The sequence below is a fragment of the Mobula birostris genome, chromosome 6, assembly GCF_030028105.1.
Source record: "Mobula birostris isolate sMobBir1 chromosome 6, sMobBir1.hap1, whole genome shotgun sequence".
In the NCBI taxonomy this organism is placed as follows: domain Eukaryota; kingdom Metazoa; phylum Chordata; class Chondrichthyes; order Myliobatiformes; family Myliobatidae; genus Mobula; species Mobula birostris.
Genome location: NC_092375.1, coordinates 79,852,903 through 79,872,897, shown reverse-complemented (window position 1 = coordinate 79,872,897; position 19,995 = coordinate 79,852,903). Strand labels below are relative to the sequence as shown.

Here is a 19,995-nt window from a genome sequence, read left to right as displayed (position 1 = left end):
AAGGGTCAGAGCTGTCTCTATTTCCTGAGGAGACTGAGGTCCTTTAACATCTGCCGGACGATGCTGAGGATGTTCTATGAGTCTGTGGTGGCCAGTGCTATCATGTTTGCTGTTGTGTGCTGGGGCAGCAGGCTGAGGGTGGCTGACACCAACAGAATCAACAAACTCATTCGTAAGGCCAGTGACGTTGTGGGGATGGAACTGGACTCTCTCACGGTGGTGTCTGAAAAGAGGATGCTGTCTAAGTTGCATGCCATCTTTGTCTATGTCTCCCATCCACTACATAATGTACTGGGTGGGCACAGGAGTACATTCAACCAGAGACTCATTCCACTGAGATGCAGCACTGAGCGTCATAGGAAGTCATTCCTGCCTGAGGCCAGCAAACTTTACAACTCCTCCCTTGGAGGGTCAGACATCCTGAGCCAATAGGCTGGTCTTGGACTTACTTCATAATTTACTGGCATAATTTACATATTACTATTTAACTATTTATGGTTCTATTACTATTTATTATTTATGGAGCAACTGTAACGAAAACCAATTTCCCCCGGGATTAATAAAGTATGACTATGACTATGACTACTAATGTTTTGCAGGCTACGAATATGTTGCAGGTGCAAAAACAAATTTGACTTTTGAGTAAAGATGAAACTAGATTATACAGACCATTGCCACAGCCCTAGATCCATTGTGCATTGGTTTCATTGAATGGCCTTGCCCTTTATATCATAGCCACTAATTTTCTCAATCTAAAAGCAGAGCCAATTCTTTCATGTAACTAATTATACTTTTTACTGCTATGCCATAAGATGTTCCACAATCCTACTTCATCACAATTCTAATTGGAAACTTGCAACCTGCTTAATTCTCAAAATGTTAAACTTCTGAAGTCTGCTACACAAGTCCTTTAAGCAATTAATGGCTCAAAGTTTAACCTTCCCCTTTCGTGAGCATTAATTTAGGAGTGACGTTTTGGCATTGCTGAAGGGTTTCATTATTATGCTTAAAAAAACAACCTGATGATAAGGTAACAGTGACATTTGCTCAATACCATGAGTCATATTTCAAGTTTTTTTTCGTAAGTAAAGCAAGTATTTTGCTGCTCTTTTTTTTACATACAGCACATCCCCTTTCCTGTTTGTCATGAAATAGAAGTAGACGGGGATAAGGAAGCTAACTTAAAGCAGTCACAAACAAGAGAAAATCTGCAGATGCTGGAAATCCAAGCAACACACACAAAATGCTGAGGAACTCAGCAGGCCAGGCAGCATCTATGGAAAAAAAGTACAGTCAACGTTTTGGGCTGAAGCCCTTTGGCAGGACTGGAGAAAAAAAGCTGAGGAGTAGATTTGAAAAGGTGGGGGAGGGGAGAGAGAAACACTAGATGATAGGTGAAACTTGGAGGGGGAGGGATGAAGCAAAGAATCAGGAAGGTGATTGGTGAAGGAGACAGAAAGCCATGAAAGAAAGAAGGGGGAGGGGAGGAGCACCAGAGGGAGGCGATGAGCAGGCAAGGAAAGAAAATGAGAGGGCGACAAGGAGATAGGAAATAGTGAAGGGGAGTGTGGGGGCATTACTGGAAATTTGAGAAATTGATGTTCATGCCATCAGGTTGGAGGCTACCCAAACAGAATACAAGGTGTTGTTCCTCCAACCTAAGTGTGGCCTTATCCCCGACAGTGGTGGAGGCCATGGATGGACATATCGGATGGGAATGGGAAGTGGAATTAAAATGGGTGGCCACTGGGAGATCCTGCTTGTTCTGGCGGATGGAGCGAAGATGCTTGGCGAAGCGGTCTCTCAATCTCGGTCAGGTCTCACTGATATACAAGAGGTCACACCGGGAGCACTGAACACAGTAAATGACCCCAACAGACTCACAGGCAAAGTGTCGCCTCAAGTGGAAGGACTGTTTGGGGCCCTGAATGGTTGTGAGGAAGGAGGTAGGGGCAGGTGAAGCACTTGTTCCACTTGCAAGGATAGGTGCCAGGAGGGAGATCAGTGGGGAGGAACAAATGGACAAGGGAGTCGCGTAAGGAGCGATCCCTGCAGAAAGCAGAGGGGGTGGGGGGGGAGAGATGTGCTTGGTGGTGGGATCCAGTTGGAGGTGATGGAGGTTTCCTAGAATTATGTGCTGGATGTGGAGGCTGGTGGGGTGGTACGTGAGGACAAGAGGAACTCTATCTTTGGTAGTGAGGTAGGAGAGGATGGGGTAAGAGCAGACGTGTGTGAAATGGAAGAAATGCGGTTGAGGGCAGCGTTGATGGTGAAGGAAGGAAAGCCCCTTTCCTTGAAAAAGGATGACATCTCCTTTGTTCTAGAATGAAAAGTCTCATCCTGAGAGCATCCATTCAAAGCAATGTCCTCTTATTTCTAAGTAACCTTAATATTAAGAGTTCGTGCACCTACCACACTGCATGGACAATGAAATCCATTCTGAATGCCAATTTAAAAACACTTTGTATATTTTAACTGCTACTTTTAATTGTTGTTATTCCTTTCCGCGCTTTGTAGCGCATCAGGTGGCAACCATGCCATTCTTTAGCATTTTTGTCTGTTTTTCACAAGGCTGAGTTGCTAGCTTGAAAGACAACCCAGCATGGATCGAAAGCGTGCAAGGAGCTGGCTGGATTTGAACCCAAGACTGCTTGCCTTGAAGTCCAGCGCAGATGCCACTACACCACCAGCCACCATCAATTTAAAAGAGATTAAAAAAAATTAGAAAAATCCCAATTAATCTGACAAAATATATCTTTCTGGAAGAATTTGTAACACCTAAGAAAATAGTAAAAGAAACTTAGCACCTCAGGGGTGAGTGCTTAGCCAACTGCTCTACTCTCTGTATACACATGACTATGTGGCTAGGCATAGTTCAAATACCATCTACAAATTTGCTGACGATACAACCATCGTTAGTAGAATCTCAGGTGGTGACGAGAGGGCGTACAGGAGTGAGATATGCCAACTAGTGGAATGGTGCCGCAGCAACAACCTGACACTCAACGTCAGTAAGATGAAAGAGCTGATTGTGGACTTCAGGAAGGGCAAGACAAAGGAACACATACCAATCCTCATAGAGGGATCGCAAGTGGAGGGAGTGAGCAGCTTCAAGTTCCTGGGTGTCAAGATCTCTGGGGATCTAACTTGGTCCCAACATATTGATGTAGTCATAAAGAAGGCAAGACAGCGGCTATACTTTATTAGGAGCTTGAAGAGATTTGGTATGTCAACAAATACACTCAAGAACTTCTCTGGAGAGCATTCTGACAGGCTGCATCACTGTCTGGTATGGAGGGGCTACTGCACAGGACCGAAAGAAGCTGCAGAAAGTTGTAAATCTAGTCAGCTCCATCTTGGACACTAGCCTACAAAGTACCCAGAACATCTTGAGGGAGCGGTGTCTCAGAAAGCCAGCATCAATTATTAAAGACCTCTAGCACCCAGGGCATGCCCCTTTCTCACTGTTACCATCAGGTTAGGAAATACAGAAGCCTGAAGGCACACACTCAGCGATTCAGGAACAGCTTCTTCCCCTCTGCCATCCGATTCCTAAATGGACATTGAAGATTTGGACACTACCTCACTTTTTTTAAATATACAGTATTTCTGTTTTTGCACATTAAAAAAAAATCTATTCAATATATGTAATTGATTTACTTGTTTTTTTTCCCTCTCTCTGCTAGATTATGTATTGCATTAAACTGCTGCTGCTAAATTAACAAATTTCATGTCATATGCCAGTGATAATAAGTCCGATTCTGAAAAGTAACTGCTCAATTGATAAAATGAAATTACTGACACCATTGATCGTGTGGATAGTCAGAGGCTTTTTCCCAGGGTTGAAATGGCTATCACGAGAGGGCACAATTTTAAGGTGCTTGGAAATAGGTGCAGAGGAGATATCAGGGGCAAGTAGTTGTTGTTGTTTTTATTACACAGAGAGCGGTGAGTGCGTGGACTGGGCTGCCAGCGATGGTGGTGGAGGTGGATATGTTAGGGTCTCTTAAGAGATTGCTGGATACATACATGGAGCTTAGAAAAATTAGAGGGCTATCGATAACCCCAGGTAATCTCTAAAGTAAGTAGATATTCGGCACAACATTGTGGGCCGAAGGGCCTGTATTATGCTGTAGGTTTTGTATCTTTCATTCTAAGAATTCTACGTCAGGAGCATGTCTCCTGTTGCCAAACGTTCCCACAGAAAATGTTACTTTAGCAGCATCTGAGAATCAAAGTCTCATTCAAATGCAACTGTTATAATTCTTATACAAGAATCTGGAAAGTTAAAATTTCAAAGTAAGTTTATTATCAAAGTACATATATGTCACCATATGCAACCCTGAGATTCAGAATCAGGTTTAATATCACTGGCCTATGTTGTGAAATTTGTTGTTATGCGGTAGCAGTAAATGCAAAACATAGTAACAAAAACTGTAAAGTATGCTAAGTATATATACACACACACACACACACACACTGAAAAAGCTAAATTAAATAAGTAGTGCAAAAACAAAAATAAAAATTCATGGGTTCAAGATCCATTCAGAAATCTGTTGGCTGGGGAGAAAAAAGCTGTTCCTGAATTGTTGAGTGTGTGCTTTCAGGCTCCTGTACCTCCTTTCTGATGGTAGCAATGAGAAGAGGGCATGTCCTGGGTGACAGGGGTCATTAACGATTGATGCCTCCTTTTTGAGGCACTGCTCCTTGAAGATGTCCTGGATGCCGGGGAGGCTAGTTGTTGCCCGTGTTGGAGCTGACAGAGTTTACAGCTTCCTGTAGCTTATTTTGATCCTATGCAGTGCCCCCCCCCCATACCAGACGGTGATGCAGCCAGTTAGAATGCTCTCCACGGTACATCTACCAAAATTTGTGAGTGTATTTGGTGACATACCAAATCTCCTCAAACCCCTAATGATATATAGACTCGTCGTGCCTTCCTTGATATGCTAGGCCCAGGATAGATCCTCAGAGATGTTGACACCCAGGAACTTGAAATTGCTCACACTTTCTACTTTTAATCCTTTTATGAGAACTGGTGTGTGTTCCCTCATTTTACCCCTTCTTAAGTTTTCCTGTGGGTACACACAAGATATCTAATAACCATAATAGAATCAATGGAAGACCACAACAGTGCAGACAACCACTGTTCAAAAGACAACAAACGGCAAACACAAAAAGAAAGAGAAAAAAGTTATACATATAACTAAGCAATACATGTCGTATGGCTAAGAACAGCACCAATGCCATATTCCAGTTTGCCGATGTCACCATGGTCGTGGGCCGAGTCAAAGATGGTGATGAGTCATCATATACGAGGGAGATTCTTCTTTCTATATGCTGATTCATCACCACCTTTGATTCAGCCTACAACAGTGGTGTCATCAGCAAACTTAAATATGGCTTTGGAGCTGTGCTAATTCATAGTTATAAGTGTAAATTAAGTAGATCAGGGCTAAGCACACAGCCTTGTGGTGCACCTGTGCTGGTAGAGATTGTGGAGGAGCTGCTGTTGCCAATCAGAACTGCCTGGGGTCCGCAAGTGAGGAAATTGAGGATCCAATTGCACAAGGAGATATTGAGGCCAAGGTTTTGAAACTTATTCATTAGTCTTGAGGGGATGATAGTATTGAATGCCATACTATCATCCATCATTGGATAAAGAACATCCTGATGAATGCATCTTTGCTGTCCAGATATTCCAGGGTTGAGTGAAGAGCCAGTGAAATAGCACCTACTGGACCTGTTGTACCGGTAGGCAACTTGGAGCAGATCCAAGTCGCTTCTCAGGCAGGAGTTGATGTGTTTCATCACCAACCTCTCAAAACACTCTTATCAATGTGTATGCAAGTGCTACTGGATGATAGTCATTGAGGCAGGTTACCACGGTCTTCTTAGGCACCAGTATAATTGAAGCCTGCTTGTAGCAGGTGGGTACTGGCTGGAGTGTTCATTGGGATCTTTAATCTCTCACCATTGGGATCTTTAATCTCTCGCTATGAACACTCCAGCCAGTTGATCAGCACAGGTCTTCAGTACTCAGCCAGGTACCCCATCTGAGCTGGATGCTTTCCATGGTTTCACTCTCCTGAAGGATGCTCTTACATTGGTTTCAGAGACTGAAGTCACAGGATCATCTAGGGCTGTGGGAGTTCATGATGGTTACTCCATGTTTTGATGGTCAAAGTGAGGATAGAAAGCATTAAGCTCATCTGAAAGGCTACAAGCAAAATCACTGGAAACTTTTTGTTAAATGCAATACCCCAAAATGCTACTCCAGGCTTTCAGCTATGGTCAAAAAAAGCACGAACCAGACCACTGCAATTACACAGATTTTGAGGAAAAAGCCCTCTAATAGTAATTGTTTAATGCATGTAACATAACACGGAAAGAGAAAGAGCACAGGCTTATCAGAGTACTTATCAATCACATTGGAGTAACATGGGATTACCTGAATTCATTACCGGTCAGGTGATGAAATATGCCCAAGTCTATGCTAAAAGTATAAAATAATGGCATGTAAAGGCTAGTACTGTTCATAAAACAGTAATAACACTTCATCCCAAGATGTTGCACCATTCTTCTAACCTACTCCAAGATCAAGCTGACCCTTCCTTCCCTTTTTCTTTCACCCATGTACCTATCTGAGTTTCTTGAATGTCCCTAATGTATCTGCCTTTACAACTACCCCTGGCAGCTCACTCCACACACCTACTGCTGTTTAAAAAACCTACCTGACATCTCCCCTACGCTTTCCACCAATCCCCTTAAAATTATGCTCCATCATATTAGCCATTTCTGCCCTGGGAAAAAGGTGCTGTCTGATCACTCTATCTATGCCCTTTGTTATCTTGTACAACACTTCAATTCACCTCTCATTCTCCTTTGCTCCAAAGAGAAAACACCAGTTCACACAATCTATCCTCATAAGAAGCCAGGCAGCATCCTGGTAAATCTTCTCTGTACCCTCTCTTCAGCTTACACACCTTTCCTATAATGAGGCAACCAGAAGTGAACAGAATACTCCAAGTGTGGTTTAACCAGTTTTATAGATCTGCAACATTTAACTTGTGGCTCTTGAACCTGGGGCGCTGACTAATGAAGGCAATACAACATACACCTTTTTAACCAACCTATCCAAGGTCTCTCTGTTCCTCCACACTGCTAAGAATCCTGCCACTAACCCTGTATTCTGATTTCAATTTCATTCTTCCATGTTGATTCACTTCACTTTCCCAGGTCGAACTCCATCTGGCGTTTCTCAGCCAAGCTGTGTATCCTATCAATGACCCAGTGTAACTCATGACAACCTTCTACATGATCCACACCACCATCAATTTTTGTGTCATCTGCAAACTTACTAACCCACCCTTCCACTTCATTATTTAAATCATTTATTAAAAAAAAATCACAAAGAACAAGGGTCACAAACCAGATTTCAGCAGAACGTCACCAGTCACCAACCTCTAGGCAGAATACACTTCATTTACCACTAACTGCTGCCTTCCATGGGCAAGCCAATTCTGAATCCATGCAGCCTGGATCCCATGCCTCCTGGCTTTCTGAATGAACCTACCAAAGAGAACCTAGTTGAACGTCTTACTAAAATCCATATAAACCACATCCATTGCTCTACCTTCAATTTATTCCACTTCCTGAAAGAATTTAATCAGGCTTGTGAGGCACGACCTGCCCCTCACAAAGCCATGTTGACTAACCCTAATGATACTATGCATTTCCAAATTCTCATAAATCCTGTTTCTAAGAATCCTCTCCAATAGTTTGTCCACCATTGACCAAGACTCGCTGATCTAATTCCCAGGATTATCCCTATTACCTTTCTTGAAGAAAGGAATAACATTTACTGCCCTCCCTCCAATGTTCTAGTACTACCCCTGTGGCCTGTGAGAACACAAAGATAATTTCCAAAGGCACAGCAATCCCTTCCCTTGCTTCCATAGTAACCTGGGCTATATCCCATCCGGTCCCAGAGATTTATCTATCTTAATGTTTTCCCCACCTTGGGTGTCTCTTTCACATCCACAAAATCTCCTGCCTGCTCCTTTAACTATTGAATCCCTATCACTACTTCACTCCTCTTTTCCTCCTTCCCCTTCTCAACCACTGAGCCAGACTCAGTGCTAGAGGCCTGGTCACTGTGGCTTCCCCCTGACAGGCCCGAAGTGGTGTACTTGCTATTGAGGGGAATGGCCATTGGGATACTCTGCCTCTCTGAACAGTCACCTAACTACTAGCCTCCTGCAATTATCTATCACCTCCTCACTCTCTTAAATGAGAGAGGTCATCCAGCTTCAGCTCCATTTCCCTAATAAAGTCAATGAGGAGCTGCACCCAGATGCTCTTCTCACAAAAGTAACAATCAGGGAGGCTGGAGACTCCCAGTCCTTCCACATCTTTCATGAGGGGCACACTGGTGACCAGAGATACATTCTTGCAGTGCTAGCTAGGAACTAAAAGAGAGAGAAACTTTACGAGAAACCTCAACCTAGCTTTTGCCCCTCTTCATTAAAGCCTCAAGCTAAAGTCTCAGTTACCCACTCTAATTCTGTCCCACTCCACTTAAACCTATGTCCCAACAGACCCCACTTACTTTTCAAATCTGGCACTATACTTCATAAGGAACTGTTCCTATGAATGCAAGCCCCTGAACCTAATTGGCTGGAATTTCAGCTGCTCTTAAACAGCTGTGAGAAAATAGCGCTGAAGGTACATTTTTAGTTAATCATTTATGATGCAGAGATCAATGCCAATCCCAATATTTATTATCTATTCTGAATACCCAGGGTTTGACGTGAGCTGTTGCAGTTATTTTAGCCACAGTAACCCAATGGTTAGAGACTTTGTGGGTTTAGACCTAACAGTGATGTCAAACATTTCCATGTCAAGCTTCCTATATGCCTGTTGCTATTATTCTTCCTGAGGATAGAGACTGTCGGTCTGAGAGATCTTGCAGTAAATGAGACAGGTAACCACAGTGCATTTTGCAATGTATCCACTCCAGCCACACCACACTGGTAATGAAATGAATTGCACCTGTTTATCCATGTGTTAGATTTTTACACAATGCAAGTAAGAATTTTTAACCATGGGAACAAACAGGCTTGACTACATTTGTGCGAGGACCTGTGAGAATTTGGATATAAAGAATCCAAGGACTATAATATCGAGTGGATTAAATGCAGGGCTTTAAATCCACAAATGCTGGAAGTCATTCCATATCTGGTGCAATGACTATAAAAGCAATTCAACTGGGTAGGGAACTAGCCCAAAGATTTACAAACACAGGACTCAAATAAAGTTGTAGGTGAAGGAAAGAGTTGCAAAGGATTCTGTACACCAGAGACAACAGGACAACAAAAAAAAATTTTTAAATGCTGCAAAAATTGCCATGATCTTGCTTGATACATCAAGTTCACTGTTTTGCCCCTTCCAGCACAATTGCAGTTGACAATTATAGAACACGGGATTATGTGTTACAGCGATTTTTTACCGGAATGGACAACAGGCTCAATAGGATTCAAAGTACATTTATTATCAAAGAATATATCAATCAACCTTGAGATTCGTCTGCTTACAGGCAGCCACAAAGCAAGAAACCAATTTTTAAAAAAAAGACCAACACCCAATGCACAGAGAAAGAGAAAAAAAAACACAAATCATAAACAATAAAGGGAAGCAACAGCATTCTGAATCAAATTAAGTCCATAGACTCGGAGCCTGGAGCAGGCACAGTCTTGGTCTCAGTTCATCACACAGCAGGACAAATTGCTGCGAAGCTCGCAGACATGAAGACTGTAGCAGCTGGAGCAGTCTCACAGCCTCAGTACCACGGAGAAAGAAGTGGTGCTGAAGAGCAAGTGGACCCTTGCCTCTGTGCCAACATCCACGCCTTTTCAGTCTATCTGGGCTAGCGTTTAAATTGCCCAAACACTGGGTTGTTTCCCGCATTAGGAGCTGGGCCTCACCACAGTGATATGCTCTGGGCCTGGACCCCACTGTCCAGCCCGAGGCCGATCTTGACCTTTCCAAATTGGCAAAACGCTCAGGTCGATCCAATCTCGCTCTTGGGTTCTGAAACTCCTCCACACACTCCTCTTTGATTGACTTGCGCCAACTCCATCTCTGACTCCAACTCCACCTCGACCTCCCTCTGATTATTTGTCCTCGAACATGCCATGCTCTGACTTTGCATCACACCTGCACTTCACTCACCTCATTGTTTGGAGTGATAGTTTACCACAGAAAAAATGTTACAATAAAGTATTTAGTCGTATTTCTTGCCTTACTAACCACCAGTAAGCTGTTGCCCGGTTTCAGTAGTGCCACCTTAAACGGGAAGTTAGCCTCGTTGCAAATTCTCTTAAATAGAAATCTCAGAACTAGGCAAAACTACTTAACGGGGTATATCATCACACAAAAAAAAGTACACCTGGGTAAAAGAGCAACACACACAAAATGCATGAGGAACTCTAAAGGTGAGGCAGTTTCTATGGAAACGAATATATAGTTGACATTTGAGACTAAGACTCTTTTTCAGGACTGGAAAGGAAGGCTGAAGACACCAGAATAAAAAGGTGGGGGGAAGGAAAGGAGAACTAACTAGAAGATGATAACTGAAGCTAAGTGGGTGGGAAATGTAAAGGGCTAGAGAAGAAGACTTCTGATAGGAGAGGAGAGTGGACCATGGAAGAAAGGGAAGGAGCACCAGGGGAGTTGATAGGCAGGTGAAGAGAAGAGGTAAGAGGCCAGAGTAGGGAATAGAATTAGGAAGGGGGTGGGGAAAAAATACCAGAAGGATAAATCGATGTTCGTGCCAACAGGTTGGAGGCTACCCAGATGGAATATAAAGTGTTGCTCTTCCACCCTGAGAGCGGCCTCATTGTGCCAAAATTTTTAAAAACAACCACACTTGTGAAATGGTTTAAATGTACCATCTGCTCTGAAGGATGGAAAAGGAGAAATACTGTAATTGTTCAGTTGTCATTCTGTCTAACTAGAATCATTAATAATTATATTCCAGGATCTGAAACAGTCACCAGTACCAGATAATTAGTTGTTATTCATGCCAGCACAGTCCTTGGGCACTCTTCATACCATTTTCCCTCAAACCTGAATGGTCTTTACAAATAAAAACTTAAATAAATAACACCCTTAAATTTATCACCAAGCTCAGGATCCAAATCAACACCTATCTCTGACTATTTTTATTGACTACAGCTCTGCCTTCAATACTCTAATTCCAAGAAAACTCTAAGACCTGAGATTCAATACCCCAGTCTGCAACTGGATCCTCAACTTCTTGATCAATAGACAACTGATGAGGATAGGCAGCAACATCTTCCACCACAGTCTTAACACTGATGCTCCGCAATGCTGTGCATCCTCAGCTCCCTACTCTACTCCCTGTACACTCATGATTGTGCAGTCAGATTTGGCTCTAGCTCCATCCACAACAGTGGGACAGAACACAAATATCAACCAGTCAGAGTACAGGAAGGAGAAAGCAGGCTCAATAACATTGTGTCATGACAACCTTTCCTTCAGTATTAACAAAAAAGCTGATTAAATTTCCAGTTTAAGATCGTGCTGCTGAACCTCAATGACTTCTGCCTGGTGGCTAATGAAACAAGAAAAACTAAATACTTTGTTAATCACACTTTTTCTGGTAAACTAACATCGCAAGTAATAGTCTGTAACTTCCCTATGGACTTGAAGGCAATTCGATGTGACAGAACCAAGGGGAGGCGGCATGCCCGTCGCCGAGTGTGAGGAAGACCCAAGGTTCGATCGACTTAAACGGCGTGCCAAATCAGAAAGGTTGGTTACAGGCCAACTGAAGGCAGTGTGGTCCAGGCTCCACAGTGTACTGAAGGAAATGACCCTGATGTGTGGACAGAGACTTACATGCAGAGCCAAATGTGAAAGGTCGGTACAAGACGAATCGAGGCAGTGGGGTCCTGGCCCCAGTGCATATCAAGGCAATTATGCCGATTTAGGTGCCAGGGTCAGGGTGCTGGGGCCCAATGTGAGGGATGGTTCGGATTGGCCCACGACTCAGCTACGTGCTGAACTATGAGACTCTCATAGCAGACTTCAGTTCAGAATGCTATTTCCTTGTGGTTATTGTCTGCAAGATTTGTTCTTTTTCTCTCTGAACATTGGGTGCTCCACAGTCTTGTTTTTAAAAAATGGGTACTTTTGGATTTCCTTTCTTCACGATTGCCTGTTAGGAGACGAATCTCAAGGTTGTATAATATATACATGCTTTGATAATAAATGTACCTTGATTATTAATTTAAGAAAGGGGCAGTGCTTTCATCAATGGTGTTAAAGACGTGAGGATGGAGGCAGTGGGAAGGGCATGCACCCAGCAGTCAGGGAAATGGCAGGAGAATGGGGTTAAGAGCGGCAATAAATCAGCCATGATTGATTAACAGAGCAGACTCGATGGGCCATATGGTCTAATTCTGCTCCTGTTTTGTGAACTTATTCTCTGAAATTCAAGGGATTTCGCGTTTAGGAATTATGAGAGTTGCAGAGTTGTAAAACGTTATAGAATAGGACAAACAAGAAAAATAAGGTTTCAAAAAAAGCTTCAATTCATATATCCGATTTCACGACCTCAAGATGACTTCCCCCACATACGATATCAACAATCAGCCCTGCCAATGGAGCCAGTTCCTTCCTGATACCTCTCCAGCACATCATGTTAAACTATTGATATGCTGATTACCGGCGCAGTCGCTGTTTTATATTCATCCCGAAATTCCAGAGGACACGTCATTCTCAGGAATCTTCATCATGACAAATCATCCATAATATACCGTATAACGTGTGTGTGTGGGGGGGGGGATAAAGTAAATAAAAACGGTAGAACATTCTGTTCAGAAACACGGGAAACAAGCATTTCAGCTGACTATTTCAGGAACCCTCGCTCACGCCCATCGATTGTACCTCAGCGACATGATTTGCAATGCACCCACAGCGCAGCTAAGAATCTACAAAACAGTGTAAGTGCGCCCAGTGCATTGCAGACAACCACCTAGGCGTCCATCTGTACATTCCGGCGACCACCGCGTTGCTACGCGACACGCATGCGCACTCGCGCCGAGACGCCGGGTCCGTGACGTCACGATAACAGGCAGGTCCCTGACGTCGCCAACGCTCGGAAGCGGCCCAATTCGGCGCGCAACGAGTGCGGGGCGAAGGCGGGTCCGAAGCCCGGCGTTTGGGGGTGGGGAGGAGTTGAGCAGCGAACGCCCTTTAACCGTTTCTGGGCTCTTGTCGCGTTGCGGCCGATGGGGACGCGGGCCACCGAGTCCTCGGCAAAACCAGCCAGGCGGATGGGGTGGGAAGATGATGACGAGGGCCTTACCGTTGCTGACCGACATGGCAGGCGGACGGGCGGGCTCCGGGGTGTTTCGCCGTCGAGTTCTCCACGTCCCTTTTTCAGCCGCCGCTCGAATGGCGCTTTAACGGAAGAGAGAGAGAGAGACACACACACACACACTCTCAACTAAAAAAAAACCTTTGTAGACCCAGTCCAATGATAGCGAGGCGACGCGGAGGCAACACTGCGCAGCTGTTAACGCATCGCCAAAATTTGACGGGCTGGGGGGTGGGGAGTAACGCTCCGAACTCTACTGTCTCGGTGCGTTTGTGAACTTTGCAAAAGGCTTCTATGCAAAGCAACGCCCCAGGCAAGGACTTGCTCGTTGTTGACACGCCCATTGCTTAAATGCATCGCTTGCGTTTGCGCGTTTTTTCTTCTGGTTTGTGTTTTTCTTCGGAGAATGAAATAGGCGTTGTTGAACGTTTGCGACGTTTATGTCGCCAGGAAATAAATACTAAGCCCGTCAATTGAATTTGCTTTAGGTTAAATCACTAGTGTGTATGTAAAAAAAGAAGTTTGAAAATTGATCTAATAGCTAGGCTATATTTTCTGCGCCTGAACTGTCCCTTATTTTTTGAAATCTAATGTTGGCTGTTTAAATCTGTGTCCACCTGTTCGAGGATACATTCCTCCATCAGTTCCTGTGATCCACCAGCATTTGAAGGTCTCTGTCAATGACCTTAATGTCATGCTGGCAGCAGTGGGGAATTCGACAGGAAATGATTTTTATCTCTGAAACAGAGTAGGAACTGGAAGCATCAGTTTTCAACGATGTTAGGGAGCCATGTAGCAATGTGTTAACACAGAAAAACGCAAATTAATTTCTACACCTACTTCGAATCACAATGACCTGCCGTTTGTTATAAACCAGAAGAATGGTGCCACCTGATTCAACACGAGGACTAGGAATGTCTTTTAATGTAAACATACAAGAGTGACTAGGACTGCTGAATCTGCAAGATTTAAGATGGACCTAAAATTGCCTGACCAAAAATTGTACCAAATAAAAACAGGAAATACTGAAAATAGGCAACTGGCTAGGCAGCATCTGTGAAAATATTTTCTGTTTTTATTTAAGATTTCCAGTGCCTGTAGTTACTTGATTTTCAAAAATTGCTGTACCCACCTCTCACTTTTGATTGGTTGTGTTTTGTAGCTTTATGACAATATTTGCAGAAGAATTTGACTGCAAATTTGGTATCATCATGTGCAAGATTGGGCTAGTAGGCAAGGATAGAGAAGCAAGAGCTCCCCACTCAATTTGTTTAAAAATCTGTGTATAATGGTAAGGATTTATCCTCCACCACCACAACTAGAGCCAGGAAATCTACATTCCTGTACACACACCTAATGAACCAACTCTCAATTAATTCCATTTCAATGTAAAATCAGGTAGGTAGATGTGGGAGTAGCTGATCAGTCCCATCCTGCTTTAGTGTCACCCAATGAAGGTGAAGCCCGAGATGGGACAGAAGCAGTGCCCGTGGTGTATATACCTAAACTTTCTCATTAATTGTTACATTCTGATATTTAAATTTGTTAACCGAAAGTAAAATGCTAAATTAGATTTAAGGAACTAGTGACCTAAGGACTTTGGCAGTGGCTAGATACTACTAGGGCAAACAGTGAGTAGGCAAATTCATGCTGGATGGATTTCAGTGCAGATGGCATTATAATTGGCATTATAAATTACCCCTATTTTGTAGATGATTGGTAGAATCTGTTGACTACTGATGGATTGGAGGGGCAAATAAAATAAGATTTATATAAATGCGTGCTTGATGCTCCATGCAGACTGAGTAGACCAAAAGGCCTATTTCTGTGCTGTATGAAACTATAACAACAAATATAGGATTATGTATTTTTGGTAAATAGACCTGAGTTCTTTGTTATAAAATCATGATAAGCTGTAAAGAATCTAAAGACACTTAGTTGTACTTGCACACAGATTACAATGATACAATGTTCAGTTTTACTAAATGGGGTTCAAAATTGTAGTCTTAATTCAAGATTGTGTAATGTCATTTCCTATACACAAGTGTGATGGACAATGAAATAATTGTTATTCCAGATCCGATACGGCACAAGAAAAGAACATAATAAAAAATAAACACAATAAATATAAACACATAAGATAGCTTATATAAGTAGATTGATTATACTGTATGTCCATTAAGTAATACTAGGCTGTACATAAGGTGACTGACAGGAAATGATGAAGTAGTGGTGGGGTTAGTGGGTAGAGGATGAGCAGAGAGACTGGGATCCTTCATGATGTTTCTGGCCCTTTTCTAGCACTTTACTGTACACGTGACCTTGGTGACAGGTAGGCTGGTGCCGGTGATGCATTTGGCAGTTTTGACTACCCATCGTAGAGTTTTCCTGTCTGATGCAAAACTGTTTCCATACCAAGCAGTGATACAGCTTCTCAGGATGCTCTGTACTGCGCAACTGTGGAATAGTGTGAATATGGATCTAGAAAGTCTAGTTCTCTTCACCCTCCTATGAAAGTAGAGGCATTAATGAACTTCCTTGACTGTGCAGGATGTGTTCTGGGACCTTGAAATGTCATGTGTAACGCACACTCCCAGGAGTTTGAAACTGCTTGCAGTTTCCACGACTGTACCGCTGATGAAAAGGGGGGTGTGAATGGTGCAAGTTCTCCTGAAGTTGATAACCATCTCCTTTGTCTTGTTGACATTAAGGAAGAGGTTATTTGCAACCTGGATATATGAGGTATTGAAGATGTCCATGAAGACATCAGCGAGCTGGTGTGCACACTCCCTGAGTACTTGCCCTGGGGATGTTGTCTGACCCAACTGCCTTACGGGGTTGAATCTCTACAGTCCTTTTCATGTCTGCTGCTGCTACAAACAGTGGTGGCTCACCTAGGAGGGGGGTAGCTTTCGTGGTCGGCATTGTGTTGCATGCCTTGAAGATGTGTAAGAGTTGTTTAGAGCATTAGGGAGGGTAGTGTCACTGGTACTGTTGATGCTGTTTTCACATGCATAGTCTGTAATGCCCTTGATACCCAACCATATATGCTGGAGATGGTTATCGGACAGGTGTTCCTGAATTTTTTGTTCATAGATGGCCTTTGTCCTCTTGATGCCTAAGACAAGGTTACTCCTGTCTGCTCAAAGAGCTGTTCAGTCACCGGACTTGAAGGAAGAATTCAGGCTTTTAGTAAGAAGTGCATCTCAGCATTCAGCCTGTGCTTCTGGTTGGGCCATAAAATGACCATCCTTGAGGTACCAACGCCTTCTACACATTTACTGATGTAGCCGATGACAAATAAGACATGTTCTTCAAGGTCTGTGTTTTCATTTGTGGTGCCCTCCTTGAACATCTGCCACTTAGTCCATTCTAAACAGTCCTGGAGCATAGAGATTGCCTCATTAGGCCATACAGTGATGGTCCTCTTGATTGGTCTGTCAATTTTCAGTAGGGTCATTATGCTGGGATTAACATTATGGAGATGTTGTCAGAGAGGCCAAGATGAGGGCGTGGGCTAGCTTTGTAAATATGTGTCTGTATAAACATGGTCCTGTACTTTTGTTACCCTAATGGCCATGACGACATATCAGTGGAATTTGGGCACACTGTCCTGCAGGTTAACATAGTGGAAAAGTCTGAATATATATAATCCACCTGGATCAGATGGACTACACTCCACGGTTCTGAAGGAGGTAGCTGAAGAGAAGTGGAGGTATTTGAAATGTAGAAAATCTACAGCACAGTACAGGCCCTTCGGCCCACAAAGTTGTGCTGAACATATCCCTACCTTAGAAATTACTAGGCTTACCTATAGCCTTCTATTTTTCTAAGCTGCATGTACCAGTCCAGAAGTCGCTTAAAGGACCCTATTGTATCCGCCTCCACCACCGTTGCTGGAAGCCCATTCCACGCACTTACCACTCTCTGAGTAAAAAACTTACTCCTGACATCTCCTCTGTACCTACTCATTTAGTAATGATCTCTAAAGAATCACTAGATTCTAGAGGGCTGGAAAATTGCAGATGTCACTCCACTCCAAGAAGGGAGGTAAGTGGAAGAAAAATTGTAGGCCAGTTAGTCTGATTTTCGTGGTTGGAAAGATATTGGAGTCTATTATCAAGGATGAGGTTTTGGGGCACTTGGGTGCACATAATAAAATAGGCCAAAGTCAGCATGTATAGGAAGAGGTACAGTCGACGTTTCGGTGACGAAGGGTCTCGGCCCAAAACGTTGACTGTACCTCTTCCTATAGATGCTGCCTGGCCTGCTGCGTTCCACCAACATTTTGTGTGTGTTGCTTGAATTTCCAGCATCTGCAGATTTCCTCTTGTTTGCAAAGTCAGCATGGTTTTCTCAAGGGGGAATCTTGCCTCACAAATCTGTTGGAATTCTTTGAGGAAATAACAGGCGGGATAGACAAAAGAGAGTTTGTGGATGTTGTTTATCTGGATTTTCAGAAGGCCTTTGACAAGGTGCCACACATGAGGCTGCTTAACAAGATGAGAGCCCATGGTATTACAGGAAAGGCACTACCATGAATAGAAATTGGCTGATTGGCATGAGGCAAAGAGTGGGAATAAAGGGAGCCTTTTCTGATTGGCTGCCAGTGATTAGTGGTGTGCTGCAGAGGTCTATGTTGGGACTGCTTCTCTTCATGTTATATGTCAATGATTTGGATGAAGGAATTGACCAAGTTGGTTGACGACATGAAGATAGATGGGGGGGGAGCAGGTGGTGTTGAAGTTAGTGAGCATGGGCAAATAAGTGGAAGATGAAATATAGTGTAGGGAAGTGCATAGTCATGCACTTCGGCGTAGGTAATAAAGGTGTGGACTATTTTCTAATTGGGGAGCAAATTCAAAAATCAGAGATGCAGAGGGACTTGGGATTCCTGGTGCTGAGTTCCCTAAAGAATAACTAGCAGGTTGAATTGGTGGCAAGGAAGGAGAATACAAAAGTTAGCGTTCATTTCGATAGGACTGGAATGCAAAAACAAGGATATTATCCTGTGGCTTTATAAGGCATTGTTCAAACCACACAGAGTATTGTCAGCAGTTTTGGGCCCCTTATCTAAGAAAGGATGTGCTGGCATTGGAGAGGAATGTCCACGAGAATAATCCCAGGCATGAAAGGTTTAACATATGAGGAGCGTTTGATGACTCTGAGTTTGTAAGTGCTGTAGTTTCGAAGAATGATGGTGAAATGAATTGAAGCCTATCAAATATTGAAAGGTCTAGGTGGAGTAGATATGGAGAAAATGTTTCCTATAGTCGGGGAGTCTAGGACCTCAGAACTGAGGGATGTCCATTTAGAACAGAGGTGAGGAAAATTTTCTTTGGCCAGGGGGTGGTGAGTCTGTGGAATTCATGCCACAGACAGCTGCACAGGATGGAATGGTGGGGCACACTTGATGGGCTAAATGGTCTAATTCTGCTCCTATGTCTTATGGTCTTATGATCGAAGTTTCCTGCAGTTATGAATAGACTATCCGGGTGCTTATTTTGTAGAGAGCTTATGATATTGTAAAGTCCTCCCAATGCAACCTTGGTATTTGCACTCAGGGGGATGTAGACAGCGATGATGAACAGAACAGTAAATAACCCTGAGCAGGTAATGTGGCCAACATTTAATTGTAAGATGCTTAATTTCCCTGGAACAGTGATTGCTAACTACAGATGAGTTTGTGCACCTTTGTTAATGTACACACAGATTCCCCTTCCATCCCGTTGAGTTAAAATGCTGAAGCAGGCATGTTGTTGTTCAACCATGTTTCGGTGAAAATCAGAAAGCGGCAGTTTCTCATCTCTTTCTGTGCGTTCACTCAGTCTCAGTAAGTCCATTTTATTATCTAGGAAGCAGATGCTGGCCAGGAAAGTGATGACCACTGGTCTGGTTGGGTTAGCTCTCAGCCTCAGTAGTGGCTCAGCTCTCTTGCAGCATTTCTGCTCCCTCTTACACTGCCTGATTGCTGATTAAATTACTATACTTGCAGCCAGTATACTGGATCTTTGATTCAGAAGGTGTAATGTGAAATCCCATAGCAGATGGAGAAATTAAATTCAAATAATTGAATAAATTTGGAATTGAAAAAATATTGCTTCAGAACTGGTAATCACAGAAGTCACCTGGTCATGGATATCCTTCAGAGAATGAAGAGAGATCTTTTATCCTTACTTATGTGTTCAGACCACCAATATATTTTGATTATTTACTTCCTTGACAGTCCAGAGCAATTAGAGATGGACAATCACAGCATATGGATATTGCTGGACAAATAGGAATAATCAAAGAGGTAACTAGAAACTTAATCATTATAACTAATATGGAAAGCAAAAGATTTCAATTGGCTGGAAAATGAAATAATAGGAAAACTGCATATACCAGCAGGTCAGGTAGCATCTATTTAGGTCAATTTTCTTTTAAATTTAAATCTAATCATCGGTTGTAGTCTAGGGAAGGAAGTTTTACTTTAACTAACCGCTCTTCATCTAACCCTGCTGAATCCATACTGCATTTGGCCTTCATTTGAAGAAAGGTAATTTATTTGAAACATTCACTTTTTCTCTCCACAAGTGCTGCTGATT

At 43.0% G+C, this 19,995-nt stretch overlaps 1 protein-coding gene across 3 annotated transcripts in view; it reads right to left on the bottom strand.

The window, feature by feature from the left end:
- Window positions 1-13,692, bottom strand: part of LOC140199134 (uncharacterized) — a 67,020-nt gene extending 53,328 nt beyond the window's left edge. For all 3 annotated transcript variants that reach the window (XM_072260712.1, XM_072260708.1, XM_072260709.1), the window contains exon 1: window positions 13,397-13,692. In XM_072260712.1, the coding sequence (XP_072116813.1) occupies window positions 13,397-13,412 (16 nt within the window). In that variant the 5' untranslated portion in view covers window positions 13,413-13,692. The remainder of the gene's footprint in view (window positions 1-13,396) is intronic.
- Window positions 13,693-19,995: the final 6,303 nt, after the last annotated feature.